The following is a 16,485-nucleotide window of genomic DNA, read 5'->3' on the forward strand; positions in this document are numbered from 1 at the left end:
TTCTGTTCCACAGCTGCACTCACCTGTAAACCTTAGCCAATCTCTACAACAACAAAAAGGTACCAGCAACTAAAATACTATCATTTTTTTTACACTTTTGTAGAGAAAAAAAAGATGAAGACAGCAAAGGCTGAGTTTAAACACATTTCTTTAATGTTTGATTGACACATCATTTAGACTCAATACACCATGGGGATGCAGCTCAGAAGGAGAGAGGTACGAAGAGTGGGAAGGTGAGAGAGCTGTAAAAACTGGTATTGGTGGTCCTGCCTGACAACATTGCAGACATGCCAGACCTCACAACAGCTGGATAGGTGTTTAACATACCAGTTAACCACAACATGTGATTTTTGACTGAGCAGTCGATGCGGTGGCATGCGACCATTGGTTGACGCAATGCAGTGTCTGTGAATCTAGTCGGGCAGGAACCCCACCCTGGTCTGACATTTAATACACCCGAGAGTCTACTACAAAGACACGCCCCATGGTGTGGCCTATAGATGAGCCCGCCCCAGTCTCAAAGGTAAACAAAACACATACCCTCTGGAGGCAGAGTATAGGCATATGATATCAGGGCCAACAACACACCTGCTCCGACACTCTGGAGACACACACAGAGAATCACAGATCTAGAAAACACAGAACTATGAAACGCAGATCTAGAAAACACAGATCTATGAAACATTCATGAGACGCCCGCAGCTACTCAAAGTCCAGAGCTTGAAGTGACAAGAGAATCCTATCTTTTTAGATAGGAATATCAATCAACATCAGTGTGTCTGTGCTCCCCATGTCGGTATAGGCTGTGTGAGAGATGCTGTTAGACTGAGCAGACAACACACTCCAACCCCCAGTACAGAGGGAGAGAGGGGTCTGTTATTGTAAGTTACTTAGTAGCACCAGGTGAATCGGTTTGTCGTCCGTGCACACACACTCTCCGTGACTCCACTCTCCGTATAATCCCACAGCCTTATTGACATGTACTAGGTCCAATCAGGAAGGTTATAAGTCCCAGCAGATGAAGAGTTCTGAATCAGGATTGGTCCACAGGGAAGATGATGTGTTAGTCCTTCTGTTGGAAGGCTGTCCATATAATTGAGCAATCACAGATAAAATAGTTTGACATATTTTACGCTTATATTCATTTTCTTTTATATTCTATATTTATTGTTATCAATTTTCATTTAGGTTCAAAAATATTATTAGAAAAAGCAAAACAAGAGAATAACACCAACATATTGTATATTTTCTATTGCTTGATTATTATGATGTGTTATGTGCTTGGATGGATCATGTTCGGATGGCACTTCTCACCTCTTTACTTGTGTTACAACTCTTCAGTTGAACTTTTGTTTAAAAAAAAAGTTCTTATTTTAGCAGCATGCCTGAGAGAAGACAACAATTAACGGTCACATCACTAATAGCTAGCTAGCCGAAGCCTCAAATGTAGTCAACATGCTGTAGATTGCTAGAGCACAGAGCTGTATGGGCAAACCTTCTCTCGCCTGCACAAACCCACACATTACTGACCATTGACCAAACCCAATAAGACCACAGAGAAAACAGCCTGAAGCAGAGATGGAAGCCAGCCATGCAGCCATACCACCAGCAGATGGAGACAAAGAGCACTTCCTAACCACCACCAAACCCACCAACTACTACAGTATAGTATATGTCGATTTGTCCTAAATAGCATTGTTTCCTAGATCCACCTCCTTCGAGAGGTTCACCTTTACATCCATTTGGATAAGAGCTGACCAAGAAAAGGAGATGAAGAAAGGAAGCCATTTGGGTTAAATTAGACAGTGTTTTTCACTCGCTATAAACCACCCCATCAAAATCCCTAAATTCAAAATCACCTTTGCAACACGTTTGTCGATGTTCATACCATTGTATACAATCATTCCTATTCCAATCTTGAATCAATTTGACAGAGTCAATCATCACCCCAGAAGGTCACATTGGTGGTGGATGCGATAGGTTAGCCCCATGTCAAGTCTTTTGACACCTACTGAAAAGAGCTATATATATATACACATTATATCTGCAAATCCATGGTTTTTCCTTCTTCATTTTTGTACCGGCAACACATGAACACACGGGCAGGGAGCGACTATGCTAAGCGACGTCTCCACTGCGATAAACAACGTTATGATCAGCTCCACGGCAACAGTGAGCGCCAACACAGGGAGAATACAGCCATAGAACATCCAAACAGTATTGGTCTTTTTTCATCTTCTTTTGAACAAAATAAAAGGATTTAAAAGTATACTTTCAGAGCAATAAAAAATAAATACAATTTCAATACTCCATTGGTCACCCTTATTAATTCATATTGTGCTAATTTGGGATTTTTATATCTACTAATATTTTCATTTTTCATATACTTTTTTCACCTGTATATTCAAGTCCCCCGTGCCCAAAGTATACTATACTCCAAATCTCTCTACAGTGCAAGACCTCACCAATATGGCTGATGAATGGAGAAGACCTCACCAATATGGCTGATGAATGGAGAAGACCTCACCAATATGGCTGATGAATGGAGAAGACCTCACCAATATGGCTGATGAATGGAGAAGACCTCACCAATATGGCTGATGAATGGAGAAGACCTCACCAATATGGCTGATGAATGGAGAAGACCTCACCAATATGGCTGATGAATGGAGAAGACCTCACCAATATGGCTGATGAATGGAGAAGACCTCACCAATATGGCTGATGAATGGAGAAGACCTCACCAATATGGCTGATGAATGGAGAAGACCTCACCAATATGGCTGATGAATGGAGAAGACCTCACCAATATGGCTGATGAATGGAGAAGACCTCACCAATATGGCTGATGATGAATGTGTGTTGAAGGCAATGCGTGGTTAACTTAATGACAGGAGACATGAGGCTGAGGTTTAGCACCACATACACGAGGTCAGGAAGGGTAGAGACGACCCCTCTCAAGGAAGCATTTCTATGGAACTGAAGAAAACAAACTCGATCCTCCTGTCCAGTGGAAACACTGTGCTGTTGAACGGGGAACCTTTACAGAGAGAAGAACCCTGTAAAGAACCGTGATGTTATTGTTGTAAGGAAATCGTATCTGTTGCAGACTGGTTCAGTCTTGTTCAGACCAGCTTATGAATAGTAGTATGAGCCTCTTTACACCAGTTTAGGGAAAGTGGTTCTGACTGTTTCAAACTAGTTTGGGGTAGTGGTTCCGTCCAATCCATACCTGCTTAGGATGAGTAGTTCAAACTGGTTCGGACCAGTTTAGAGTCAGTAGTTTTGACCAGTTATGGGGTAGGGGCTCACACTGGTCTAGGAGTAACTGCTGGCCACAGCAACCTGTTTCTGGGCGAGCCGTCGTAGCTCCTCCCTGATGGCCTTGATCAGGGAGGCGGAGCTTTGGGCTGAGGGGGAGGACTCGTCTAGGGAGAACTCTGGAGTGGGAGGGGCCAGGAGCATTGGGGGGACAGAATGGTCTCCCAGAGAGGAGCTGGGCATCTGAAACACACCGGAGGAGGAGAACTCAGGGAACGACAGCACCTAAAGAGAGGGAGATAGATCCGAGACAGGGGTAAGAGAGATCAAATTACTCCTCTGGAAAACAAATGTTTCTCTTCATCTCTGACATATGGTCCGCCCAATACAGTCTCATGCTGTCCCTGTTGGTCATCATGTAGTCTGGACTCACAGTCTCCCTGCTGGCTCCGGGTCTGGAGAGGTCCTGGTCTAAAGGCTGCTGGTTCCAGCTGGAGCCTGTTGGCCCAGAGACGCTGCGGCCCACCCCAGGGTACGCACTGATCCGGCTCGACAAGCCCACCTGAGTCAGGTGATGCAGCTGAGCACCTGAGAACACAAACACACCATATGTAACTAATCATTAGCTACACACATTAATCCCAATTAACACACACCCATGGTGCCTTTACCTGTGCTTCCCCCAACAGGCCGAGGTCTGGAGGAGGAGGGAGGCTCTTCATACTGCCCCCTGTTGGCGTAGACAGAATCCTGCAACTGCTCCTCTTCAGTAACATAGGCCTCTGAACCCAGGCCCTGCCTGAAACACACACATACACCAGATTTTAGAAAGGCTGACATTCACCGAATGTACTTCAGCTTGGGTAGTATAGTAACATCTGTCTCACCTCTGCGACAGGCCTTGTATTGACGAGGGAGACATCCCCAACTCTGCATACCTCTGGACAGGAAGAGGGGAGAGAACATTATATATATATATATATATATATAGAGAGAGAGAGAGAAAGAGAGAGAGAGAGAGAGAGAGAGAGAGAGAGGAGAAACATGTAGATGCAAAGTAGTAAAGAGGGAGAGAGAGAAGCTGAGAGGTTGAGAGAGAGAGACAGCACGATTCATACTTCACAGAAGAGACCCTGGGAGTACACACAAACACACACTCTTACCGCAGAGAAGGGGCTGTGTGTGGGGGCTGCGGGGTAGGAGCCCCACTGGCGTGATGGGTGTGTCTGTGGGGAGGGAGAGGGGCTTGGCAGGGCGGGGCTGACCTGCGTGACCCCGACACTGACGCTGCCCTGGGAGGAGGGCGACACCAGGGCGAAGGCATCGTCCAATAGGGAGTGCATCTGTTGCCGCGCCTCCTCGATGGACGGCTGGGGGGGCACATAGGGGGGCGGGGGAGGGGCGTGGTCAAACACCTCGTCGTTAGGGGAGGGGCTGCCATGGTCTGGAGGTAGGTCTGGGTCGGACTGGAAGAGAGAGAAGAGGAGGAAGTGTGAGTGAGCATGTATATGGTGTGTGTGTGTGGCCTACATGGTGAGACACACATACTATGCGCACCTACACACACACAGTATGCGCATAGTATGTGTGTCTCACCATGTAGGCCACATTGTTGAGTCCAGGGTATTTCCTGTAGGTGGCGCTGTTGTCTGTGAGTAGGCGGTCTCTGTCCGTCAGTCTGTCTGTGTCTGGCAGACTGCCGTTCCCCTGCTTCCTCCGCCGGCCCCGAGGAGAGCGCCTCCCCCTGGCAGGGCAGGGAAAGACATCGGCACAGATTAGTCACAGACACATTTATACAACGGAGTCACACAGAACCATCCAATTCAGTCACAGACACTAATACAGATCGGTCACACATATTCAGCGTGACTATTCTTTGGGATCTACAGGGAAACCGTGTTCAAGGGATGCAAATATCTTCTATCGAGAGGTCGATGCAGAAGAACGAAAAGGAGAATCTTGATACAAAGAATGAAAACCACCTGATGCTAGTGGGAGGTATTTATGAAACAAGTTGACCATGGAGGAAAGACGAAGAGTTTGAGTATGTACGACCATCTCACCTCTTCCTGGATTCCCCTGGGGTGGGGGGCGAGGGGTGGTCGGGGTGCAGGATGCTGTCCATGTGGTCATGGGCTGAGCTGTAGAGGCGCTGGGGACACCCTCCCTGCCCCGCCTCCTCCTGCGCCTGCCCAAAGGCATCCAGGATGTCATCCATAGAGGGGAACTCACACTGGCCCCGCCTCTTAGCCCGCTGACGCAGCTTGTTCCTGTGGTGCTCGATCTCTGACTTATGTCTCAGAGCCACCTAGATACACACACACACACCAAGATTTTAAGGAGTTTTAAGGTGTGTGTGTGTGTGTAATAGTGTGTATTCTCACCTCTGCGCTGACCCTCTCTGTGATGGTGGGGCTGTGTGAGCGTTGTGGTGGGCTGGGCCGGGGCTGCATGGCAATCAGCTGGACCTTGTTGGCCTGGCGACCCCTGCCGTCAGACGAGCCTCGGGACAGACGGTCCACGTGGTCAAAGATGGAGGAAGAGGAGAGCAGCTCATCTGGACCACTGCCTGCGGGAGGGACTGGGGAGTGGGAAAGAGGGAGAGGAGAGAGGGAGAGGAGAGAGGAGAGAGGGGAGGGGGAGAGAGGGGAGAGGGAGAGGAGAGAGGGGAGGGGGAGAGAGGGAGAGGAGAGAGGGGAGGGGGAGAGAGGGAGAGGAGAGAGGGGAGAGGGAGAGGAGAGAGGGAGAGGAGAGAGGGAGAAAGAGAGTAAGGTAAACTGTAGTAATATTGTAGCACTAAACTGGGTTCTTCCTGGCAAGCTGCAGCTTTACTGAACCACTCAACATGAAGCGAGGACATTCCCATCTTATTCCTCCCTATGATCCAGGCCAGAACAAAAAGAAAGGAGGCCAGAGAGAGAGAGAGAGACAGAGAGAGAGACAGAGAGAGGGGGAGGGGGCAAGAAGCATTATCACTTGGTGGGAGAGCGATTCAGGACATGTTCACATTGCAAGCTTCTTCCTCCCCTCCGTTTCTGCTCCCTCCCCCTCCTCCACTCGCTCTCCATCCTGCATGCTTTCCTGCACTCCTCTTTCCCCTCTCCCTCTCCCTCGCTCTCCATCCTGCGTGCTTTCCTGCACTCCTCTTTCCCCTCTCCCTCTCTCTCCCCCTCCTCCACTCGCTCTCCATCCTGCGTGCTTTCCTGCACTCCTCTTTCCCCTCTCCCTCTCTCTCCCCCTCCTCCACTCGCTCTCCATCCTGTGTGCTTTCCTGCACTTCTTTCCCCTCTCCCTCGCTCTCCCTCTCCTCCACTCGCTCTCCATCCTGTGTGCTTTCCTGCACTCCTCTTTCCCCTCTCCCTCGCTCTCCCTCTCCTCCACTCGCTCTCCATCCTGTGTGCTTTCCTGCACTCCTCTTTCCCCTCTCCCTCGCTCTCCCTCTCCTCCACTCGCTCTCCATCCTGTGTGCTTTCCTGCACTCCTCTTTCCCCTCTCCCTCTCCACTCGCTCTCCATCCTGTGTGCTTTCCTGCACTCCTCTTTCCCCTCTCCCTCTCCACTCGCTCTCCATCCTGTGTGCTTTCCTGCACTCCTCATTCCCCTCTCCCTCGCTCTCCCTCTCTTTTTCCCTCTGATGCATCTCCTTTAATCAGTTGTTCTCCTGCTGATTCAGCGCATAGCTCCCTCTAGGACACGCGCACGTACGTACACACACATTCACACACACACAAATATATACACACTTGCACTCTCTCATTCACACAATCTCTCCCTCTACCACTTCTTCTCCTCTGTGTTTCAGCATGGGCATTGTAGATAGAATAGTATACATGTAGAGATGACCTGATTCCTCATTGTAATCTACCTGACAAAGAATCCAGTTTGTTCTATTATGGTACATTTCTATCAGAATGTTCTGAATAAGGCCTCAGGGTAAAGAGAAATGGCCGTGTCTCTTGCCATTCTTGGGCGTTTTGTTTCGGTGCGGTTTCCCCTCGTGGGGCGTGCCCACATGTCTGGTGGTCTCCTCTGCAGACTCCCTGCCACTCGATTGGTCGCTACCTAACGAGTCACCATCTGACGGGGACAGTCTGGCCAATCAGAGAAAAACAGCGGTTAGTGTGGGTTTGTGGATTAGTGTGGATGTATCCCTGCTTGTGGATCTGTTACCAACCTCCCCCTACGGCGGTTAGCGCGGGCACCCTTGGTGGAGGAGCCCTTGGATTTGGGAGTGTTGAGATCCCCTCCCTCAGAGGGGGTGGACTCTTTGATGGGCACAGGGAGGGCACCAGGCTCCTGGATCACCATGATGTCATCCTTACTGTGCTGCCCCAGGTGGAGCTTGGCAAAGTCAAACCCTTTCACACTGGAAGCCTGCAGCTGGAGAGAGAGGGGGGGGGGGGTATAGAAAGGGAGACAGAAAGAGGGGAGAAAGAGAGATGGGGAGAGAGAAAAGGGTGGAACAAGTAGAGATCCAAGCACATCAAGACCTGTATGTATGCATGACTACAGCCTTATGCCCTTCTTATTTTGATGCAATTCCAGTCAGATAACAAATCCAGTCCCTCATCTAGGTCGACCCTCGACCCCTAACCCTTCACCCCTGCCCCTGACCTTCTGTCTCTGCTGGATGGTGTTGATGGCGTCAGGCTGGAACTCCAGCTTCTCCGAGCCGCACAGTTTCCAGTAGAGGATGATGATGATAAAGATAGCCAGCAGGACAGGCACCACCACCCCCACAATCAGCCAGACACTGCTGCTCTGAGTCTCAGACGGGGGCACCGTCAGGGTCTCCACAGCTACAGAAGACAAGTACAGTATGTACATATACAATCAGCTTACACTTTTATCTAAGCAATATGCTACTGTACATTAGGAAATGAGTGCAGCCAACCTAAATGGGCATACAATTGCGAATCACTGGATACAACTTATCGAAATCCCACATACACAAGCCACCCGCTGGTGCACGGACACACACTCGAACACGCACGCTCGCATGCATAGACTCACGCTGGGCAAGGGGTCTCTGGACGCGGTGCCCCAGTACGATGGCAGCCCGTTGCAGCTCCAGGCGGTTGAGGGTGGCAGCGGTGGCATCAGCAGGGACTCTCTCCCCCTCTGGTCCCTCCACGAAATACACCACTTCCAGTGAACGCCCTGAACCTGCCAGCCTCGACACACGCACCACCTGGAGATAACGCCGTGGAGTCAGAGTGTGTGTGTGTGTGGTGTAGTGTGTGGGGGAGTACAGCATGTGCATGTGGTAAGGATGCTACAAACAGCACCAGTAGTGGGTGCGAGAGTGGATAAGTGTGTTGAGTACCTGTAAGCTGTTGTTGCCCACGGCCGTGGATCTTTTCCAGCGGGGTCGTTGACTCCCGTCCCCCAGCCCCTCCTCCAGCAGCAGGGCCAGACGGCGCTCCAGACGAGCCTTGAAGCTCCGCTCAGTCACCGTCTGCTCCTGGACACCCAGTAACACTGCAATACACACACTCAACACTAATGCACTTCTCAAAAACGGCCGTCGTGACTGCAACACATGCATGCAGCTCTAGCGCGGTAATTCTCTCCACATTCGTACCGGTGCGGACCCAGGAGGAGCGTAGATGGTGAGAAACGTTCAGCTCGGGGTAGTGGAAGGCTGGAGAGACAAACACAGGACAGCAGGTTACTTCACTGATGTCCGTGGGGCACGCAACTAATTTAGAATGGGTATGTGTGGGAGTACAGTACATGCATATGGTCAGGATGCTATAAACGGCACCCAGGTGTGAGAGTGTATAAGTGTGTGCACATGCATGTGTGGGATAGTAACTGGTGTATAGATGGGGTGTGCGTGTAGTGTCAGTGAGGGGTAGATGAGATGTGTGTGTGGTGTGTGTGAGACTTACGTTCAGCGATCTGCAGCACGGGGAAGCCCAGGTAGAAGCTGAACTCCACCGTGCTTAGGTGTCTCAGGTGACCGCTGACCTCTGACCCCAACAGGTATCCCCGCCCATCACGCAACGCAAACGTGATGTCCACCGGAACCTTCTGGTCACCCTGCGGCTTGGCCTGACCCATGGTGATGTTCAGAAGCTGGAGGTAAACACACACACACACGTTACAGATTGACAAACTTTTTGATTGATCTGAATCTCTTTCCTCAGCTCCGCTGAACCTGCCCTAGTAAATGGCTAGTACACACACATTCACGGCTACGACTCTTACCTGTACAGTAACGTTGCCAAATTCATGTGCACGTCTGCGTGTCTCTGTGTAGGCCATCAGCAGTCCTCTCTCCACTCGCTGACTGAAGTTACACACACGCACATCCACGTGACCGGGCACAAACTGCAGCACTAGAAAACACACACATTATAGATTATCACACTGACAGTACACACACATTATAGATTATCACACTGACAGTACACACACATTATAGATTATCACACTGACAGTACACACACATTATAGATTATCACACTGACAGTACACACACATTATAGATTATCACACTGACAGTACACACACATTGTCCAATGCAGCACTAAAACGCACACACACACACACACACACACTAGTGATGGGAAGTTCGGCTCAGAACTTTGACTCGTTCAGTCAAAAGAACAAATCTTTTGACTAATTCAGTTCATTTGTTATAGTAATGCCCAGAGCATGAAGGACCGCCTACCAGCCAACGATGAACTGAAAACTCAAGTCATGATTCTACTACAAGCCTCTAGTTCACCATAGCTTATTGGAGCTGCATTTTGTGACAGACTTGTAAAAGTTTGATTTAAACTATGTCTATTTAGTAGATTGCTAGGCATACGACTCCTGGGGGAATGCATTGCTTGACTGCCACAATATCGTTCAAACTGCCCCCCCCCTAAACAAATTTGTTGAGCAGAGGCGGTGTATGTTTTGGTTCTACAAAGCTGTGTCATCACAACATTCAGTTCATTCAGGAGATCAATGATCAGTTCTGAACATGTATTTTTCTTCTCTATGCTGCCTGCATCATGATCTACTTCCTTGTGCCAATATATGACAGACAAGTGGTCTGACCACCATGTCTCTGGAGCCTCTGAGCCGGAGGAGCGTGAATCAATCCTGCTATAGGGCTCATTGCGACCAGCAGGTCAAACGAATGATGTAAATTAACGACTCACTCAATCTCTTTCACTTCTGAGTGACTCGTTCATTTTAGTCGTTCGAGACCTGCTGGTCTCAATGAGTCCTATAGCAGGATCGATTCATATATACACAGTGCCTTGCGAAAGTATTCGGCCCCCTTGAACTTTGCGACCTTTTGCCACATTTCAGGCTTCAAACATAAAGATATAAAACTGTATTTTTTTGTGAAGAATCAACAACAAGTGGGACACAATCATGAAGTGGAACGACATTTATTGGATATTTCAAACTTTTTTAACAAATCAAAAACTGAAAAATTGGGCGTTATTGCCTGAAATGTGGCAAAAGGTCGCAAAGTTCAAGGGGGCCGAATACTTTCGCAAGGCACTGTATATATATATATATATATATATATATGTGTGTGTGAGAGTGAGAGAGAGAGTGAGAGCAAGAGAGGAGAGAGAGGTTCCTACCAGAGTGTATCTGGTACTTGTGATCAGGTATGCCGTAGAGAGGTGAGACAGTGGGGAACAAGGAGGAGCTTCGTGTTGATTGGCGCAGAGCGTTGACGACAGACATGGCGGTGAAGATCAGAGGTCCCGCCACAACACGGAACGCAAGGCTAGACGGAGTTCTCAGGAACTGGCAGAAGGAGAGAGAGGAGAGGGGGGGGGGGGGGAAGAGAAGAGAGCAGAGGGAGAGAGTGGAGGAGAGGAGGTTGTGAGGGAGAAGAGAGCAGAGCAGAGGGAGAGAGTGGAGAAGGAAGCCAGGCATGATTGGCTTTCAAGACATTTGTGAAGGGCAAATTTGCACATTCCTGCAATGCATCTCATGATTACAATCATGCTCTTTCCCCAAAGCTTCCCCAGTGAGTATTGATAGTAGGCCTACCTGCAACTCCACTGAGCGGTTGAATTCCCTCTTCAAGATGTCCCTGACCTGGCCAAAGCCCACAGTGGAGCCAGACTTTGGCAGGACTAGGAAGAGACAGGTTTAACCTCAAACAACCTGCATTCAACTATTGCCAACGCATTCCCTGAAAACACACTCCTAAGCTATATGTTAACCAAGGGATGTGCTCCCTTTAAAACAGGTGACCATGAGATCCTAGCACAACACAATTGACAGGCCAGAACAGTGCAATGCATCCCCATCTACAATATTGGCATACAATTGCCTCTCATATGTACCTCCATCTCTAGTCTACTTTGAGTTCTACTGGTGTTGTCTTACCCACTCTGACCAGGTACATGTCAGGCTTGGTGACGTTACACAGATACTGGCGTCCTGGAGGGGCTGGGGGAGTCCGGGTGATGCTCGCCAGGGTACCAGGGGTTGTCGTGGTAACAGTGGTTGCCTTGGTAGTGGTCGTCGGTCGGTTGCTGGGGACCTCGGTCACAGGTGGTGGTGGTGGTGGTTTTATGGGTTCCCTCCCTGGAGGTCGCAGCATGGGGGGGCGAGCCAGGCTGGTTGTGTTAGATGGGGGCAGTGGAGGGTGTCTGCCAGGGGTAGCTGGGGGGACTCTGGGCCGAACAGGAGGCTGAGGGGGTACTCTGGAGGTGGGTCTAACTCCAGGGGTGGAGGTACCCTGACCCTCCCAGAGAGTGGGTGAGAGGGTCAGGGGAGGGGTGGGACCTGCTGAGGGGACAAGAGGGTGCTTGTGGTCCCGGGCAGGAGGGGGCCCTGTGCTAGGGGAGGGGGATGGGGGCTGAGTGTGTATGTGTGTTTTTGTGGTAGTGGTGGGTGTGATGCCAAGTTTGGGGGTGGTCTTTGGGGGTGGGATGACAATTTCTCTATCTCTGTCTCTTTCTCCATCTCGATCCCTCTCCCTTTCCCTGTCTCTCTCCCATTCTCGCTCCCTTTCCCTCTCTCTCTCCTGTTCTCGCTCCCTTTCCCTCTCTCTCTCCCGTTCCCTCTCCTCGTCTCGCTCTCTGGCCAGCAGATTAGTGTAGTACTCCAGACTGTTCATATCCGGCAGCAGCAGCTCCGTGGGCTCCAGAGGAAAAATGTCCCCCAGGTCATAGTCTTCTTCATCCCAGTGAGGGTATCCCTCAGGCTGGGCAGGGTGAGTAAAGGGGAGACCCTCCCGGAGGGGGGAGGTGGGGGACGTATAGGGTCGGAGGAGGCTGGAGGACAGGGGGAGGGTTGGGCGGGAGGGGAAGGAGGTGTCATAGGAGGCCACGTCGTCAGGGTCGTATGTGTGACTGGGTAAGGGTGTGGCCAGGGCCAGTTCCTCCCCCTCTGGGCCCATGAAGGAGAGCGTTTCCAGGTAGTCACCGGACCCCCAGGCCTCCTCTAGGGAGGGGGCGTGTTCCCAGGGCGGGGGCGGGGTGAGGGTGGGCTGGCTGTGGGGGGGCAGAGGAGGGGGGTGGCTGGGGGACAGCAGGTCCGGGGGTCTCAGTAGGAGATGTATGCCCTGAGCTTCATCGTCCACTGAGGCAGCGTCAGTGTTACCATGGGGACTAGTGTCTTTGGGTGGGGTGGCGCCTGGCCATCTGGAAGAGGGTGACGATGACGACCGCGATGAGGACCGTTTTGCTGTCGTTCCGTTGGAGTCCACACCGCCTGTGGAGAGATAAACTACCGTCACAACACGTGTGACTGTCCAGGCCAGAGTGGCCCATAGTGCAGGAGCCTCTCCTGTTTCTGTAGCGCGAGGCAGCTTGATGTACAAGTACACACCCTGGACAGGACGCTAGTTTTTCGCAGGGCCGTGTGCATGGTTAAAATTCATGTATGAACATAGCAGACTGAGCAGAATCCCTGCTGGTGGCTGAGAGACCTAGTTAAAGCTGAGCTCCATCTAGAGAATACAATGAGCAGAGGATAGAGGCCAGCACTGAGCTCTCTCTCACTCACACACACACACACACACACACACACACACACACACACACACACACACAGAGTCGACCCTAGCCTTTTAGGGGCCCTAAGCGAGATTTGCTTGTGTGACTTCTATCTCATGGGCAAAACATCTGTGTCTCCCCCTCTTGGCTCATAACAAATTGTAAAAAGTACTGCAATTTTACACATTTTGTCATGGGGCAGAGAGAAATGTTGCAGTTTTAAAATCCAATTTCCTGCAATTTATACACATTTTGATAAAAGGTGAATATTTTCTGTTTTAATGCCAATTTCCAGCAATTCCACATATTTTGCCATATGACTTATGCCATGTTAATACAATATCTGGGTGAGTGACTAACAAATCAATGGGGGCCCCCTGGAGGTCAGGGCCCCTGGGCACGTGCCCTGCATGATTACTACATCAAATTTTTAGATAGCTGGCTAAAATGTTAGCCGACATGGGATAATTGAGTGACTGACATAAGAGGGAAACTGCTGATGCAGTACCAAATTTCAAAATGCCACCTTGTGTATTCTATCATTCTAACTCTCAGCACTAAGTTGAGACCCCGACTGTCGCTTATTTGGAGGGTCGGCCCTGCGCACACAATCGTCACTCAACAGGACACTGAGGAGTCTTACACGCACACATAGGCATTGAAAAACACCCAGTGCCACAGTGCATTTATCATGATTTTATGCACAATATACTGTATCACAATACAGATTTATCACAGTACAGATGTATGATAATCACTCTGGGATGGTTACCTTGACTCAAACAGAATAAATGAACAATCTCCTAGCTCTCCCTGCTCCTCCATCCCCTCCCTCTCCCACACACACACACACACAGCAGTATAGTAAGTTACATTATGGCGAGGACCCTGCCTCCTCCTCCTAGCCTCGACTAGGCTCTGCCGTGCATTGCGGCAGCATCACGTGCTGTGTGGCGGCAAGCTCATTGGTATGCTGCAGACACGGCACACAGCTCAAGAGGCGTCCCAGCCAACAGCAGGATCAAATCGCACGCACGCATTACATTGATACAGAGAGGGAGTTAGTGATGGAGAGAGCAGAAAAAAATACAGAGAAACAGAATTAGAGAGGGGAAGAGTAATTGAGAGAGAGAGAGAGAGGAGAAAGAAAGAGAGCGAGACCGCAGGAATGAAGATGGGTGAGAGAAAAGACTTGTGTTTCTAAGAATAGCATGCAGCACCCTACTGTCGATCCACATGGCTGTGATGACAATGATCCAATCAGCAGTGCTAAACATCCTTCATCACCGGGCAGCAGGCCGTCTGCCCCTGTCGCACAGCCGCCCACATATTTCTTTATTTTAAGTCAGGATATATTTTGACTTTGAGGGGGTGCTTGTATGCGCCGTATGTGTGTGTGTGTGTGATGCCTCAAGGCCGGTGAGTGGGACAGACTGAGGGATGACTGTGTGTGTAGGCATCCACTGTCCATCTGTCCCCGACGACATAACCGAGTCACAGAGATGCAGGAGGATGAATGGACAGAGTTAAAAGGATGGAAAGACACTAGGTGACGAGATGGGGGTGAATATGGAAGTTGGTGCATTCAGCACCAAGGCCAGCTCCAAAGGTCAAGGGCAAGTCAAATACTGGGAAAGTCTAATGAAAGTCAAATACTGGCCCTGTCTCAGTGTACCTTGATGAAACCAGGTGTGAACAGTAGTTCTTATCATTCTGACTCAAAGCTATCAGTCATCCATGACTATGAGGGTAAGACAATTAAATGTCACGTACCTGCAACAGGTGAGCTTGACATCGTCATGGACACCAGCAAGGATGCTACCAGCAGGTGCGCGCAATTAGTGCGCAGGCCCTGAGAGACTCCGGGGCACATCCTCGAGCACGCGCTCATCAGAATCTCCATGGCACGCTAGTTGTCACATCACACACGTGCGATGCCATCTCTCCTCAATAGCATCATCACTGCATGCTTTCAGGCGACCCTATATGCAAATATCTAATAATACAAATCTATTGAGATAAAGGCCTAATAATACCAATATCTTCATTGTATAGATACATTGAATGGGTTAATGCCTATTTTTAACTAGGCTACTAAAGCAACAGACGCCTTACCAGTGTCCTGACACATTTGATAGCTGGCTGACCCCATTATTGGGAGGCTTATACTAGGCCACGGCTGCCAACAAACATCATGCATCTCACACATCCGACGGCCACCGTGCAGTTCCTTTATTTATTAGGTCTATTTGAGATAGCCAACGGATTTAGTTGTATCATAATTAACCTATAATACTGTCGGACATGACAATTCCAAACCTATTATCCTATCTTTATCATTAGGCTACCTCGTCTAGCGGACATTCTTACAGTTTCCCACAGTATGCCTACACTTTCGCAGCAATAGACAAATTGATACATTTCAGTGATAAAAAGGGCGAGCTGTTAATAGCTCAAATTTGGAAGCCTTTTTTAGACTGAATGCTGACAATCGGCTGATAATGTTAAACCAACCTAAGTGTAACTGAAAGAAAAGAAAAAAGCCTAATCAAAATATCTCAAACACACAGTTAGCCTATAGCATTCGGCGCATTTCTTTCTTTCCATAGCCTATTTTTTCACAGCGATGTGATGGAGCCTACCTGCCATCCAGGATATGCGGTACAGGCGCGTCACGCCTCTCCCAGGCCCATGCAGCCACGCGCTCCCCGGCAAGGAGAGAACGAACACAATTACTATATTGCAGAAACTGAAAACCCGTTTTTTTCCGTTAGATAAATAACTCCCAATGTCGCCAGTAATGACTGAATCTGTTCGCGGCCGAGCACTTGAACGTAAGCCGCGCCGTGTTCATCTCGCGGTGAAACGTCACACGCTCATTATTGGAAAACCTGAGATTCTGGACACGTCTCAGTATCATACTGTCCGCCTCAAATAGGAATCTATCATAACGCCTCTAATTTTGTCCATAATACCCGAAAATGACATTCGATTCCACACACAAATCATGAGCACGCTATAATTGGGTTTATTATTGGGAGGCGCGCATCGCTTAGATGGTTTTGCAGCAGAGCGTTCTCTGCAACACCCCTAGCATTCCTCAAATGCGTGTGCCAACATACCTGGTCATTGGCTTGGAGAATAGCACTCAAAATACCGGTTAACTTGTCCTGCTTGATGCAAGGCATAGACCCTTGTGAATCATGGATCTATATGGATTTCATGTAGAATATTAGGGCCAAATGATCTTC

General features: G+C 49.5%; 1 protein-coding gene across 6 annotated transcripts; it reads right to left on the bottom strand.

Annotated features, from left to right (window-relative positions):
* Nucleotides 1–133: 133 nt before the first annotated feature.
* On the bottom strand, nt 134–16,472 carry si:dkeyp-27e10.3 (UPF0606 protein KIAA1549). 6 transcript variants are annotated; one of them, XR_005036105.1, is made up of 22 exons: nt 15,877–16,472; nt 15,008–15,230; nt 11,619–12,950; nt 11,277–11,362; nt 10,859–11,027; nt 9,474–9,604; nt 9,155–9,341; nt 8,845–8,904; nt 8,587–8,741; nt 8,274–8,451; nt 7,875–8,059; nt 7,435–7,640; nt 7,221–7,351; nt 5,646–5,842; nt 5,325–5,569; nt 4,858–5,005; nt 4,425–4,727; nt 4,149–4,201; nt 3,933–4,060; nt 3,695–3,849; nt 2,833–3,546; nt 134–2,801 (listed from the first exon to the last, which is right to left on the bottom strand). XR_005036105.1 is itself a non-coding variant. In XM_036944486.1 (21 exons), the coding sequence occupies exons 2-21, from the start codon at nt 15,135–15,137 to the stop codon at nt 3,319–3,321; spliced, it is 4,401 nt and encodes a 1,466-aa protein (XP_036800381.1). In that variant the 5' UTR covers nt 15,138–15,230; nt 15,877–16,472; the 3' UTR covers nt 134–3,318. The 6 variants fall into 6 exon arrangements, 4 of the variants coding, with proteins under 4 accessions (XP_036800381.1, XP_036800382.1, XP_036800380.1 ...); XR_005036104.1 differs by having other exon boundaries at nt 134–2,460; nt 2,492–3,546; XM_036944486.1 differs by having other exon boundaries at nt 134–3,546; nt 7,435–7,634.
* Between the last annotated feature and the right edge of the window lie 13 nt (nt 16,473–16,485).

The sequence above is a fragment of the Oncorhynchus mykiss genome, chromosome 15 (genome assembly GCF_013265735.2).
Source record: "Oncorhynchus mykiss isolate Arlee chromosome 15, USDA_OmykA_1.1, whole genome shotgun sequence".
NCBI lineage: Eukaryota > Metazoa > Chordata > Actinopteri > Salmoniformes > Salmonidae > Oncorhynchus > Oncorhynchus mykiss.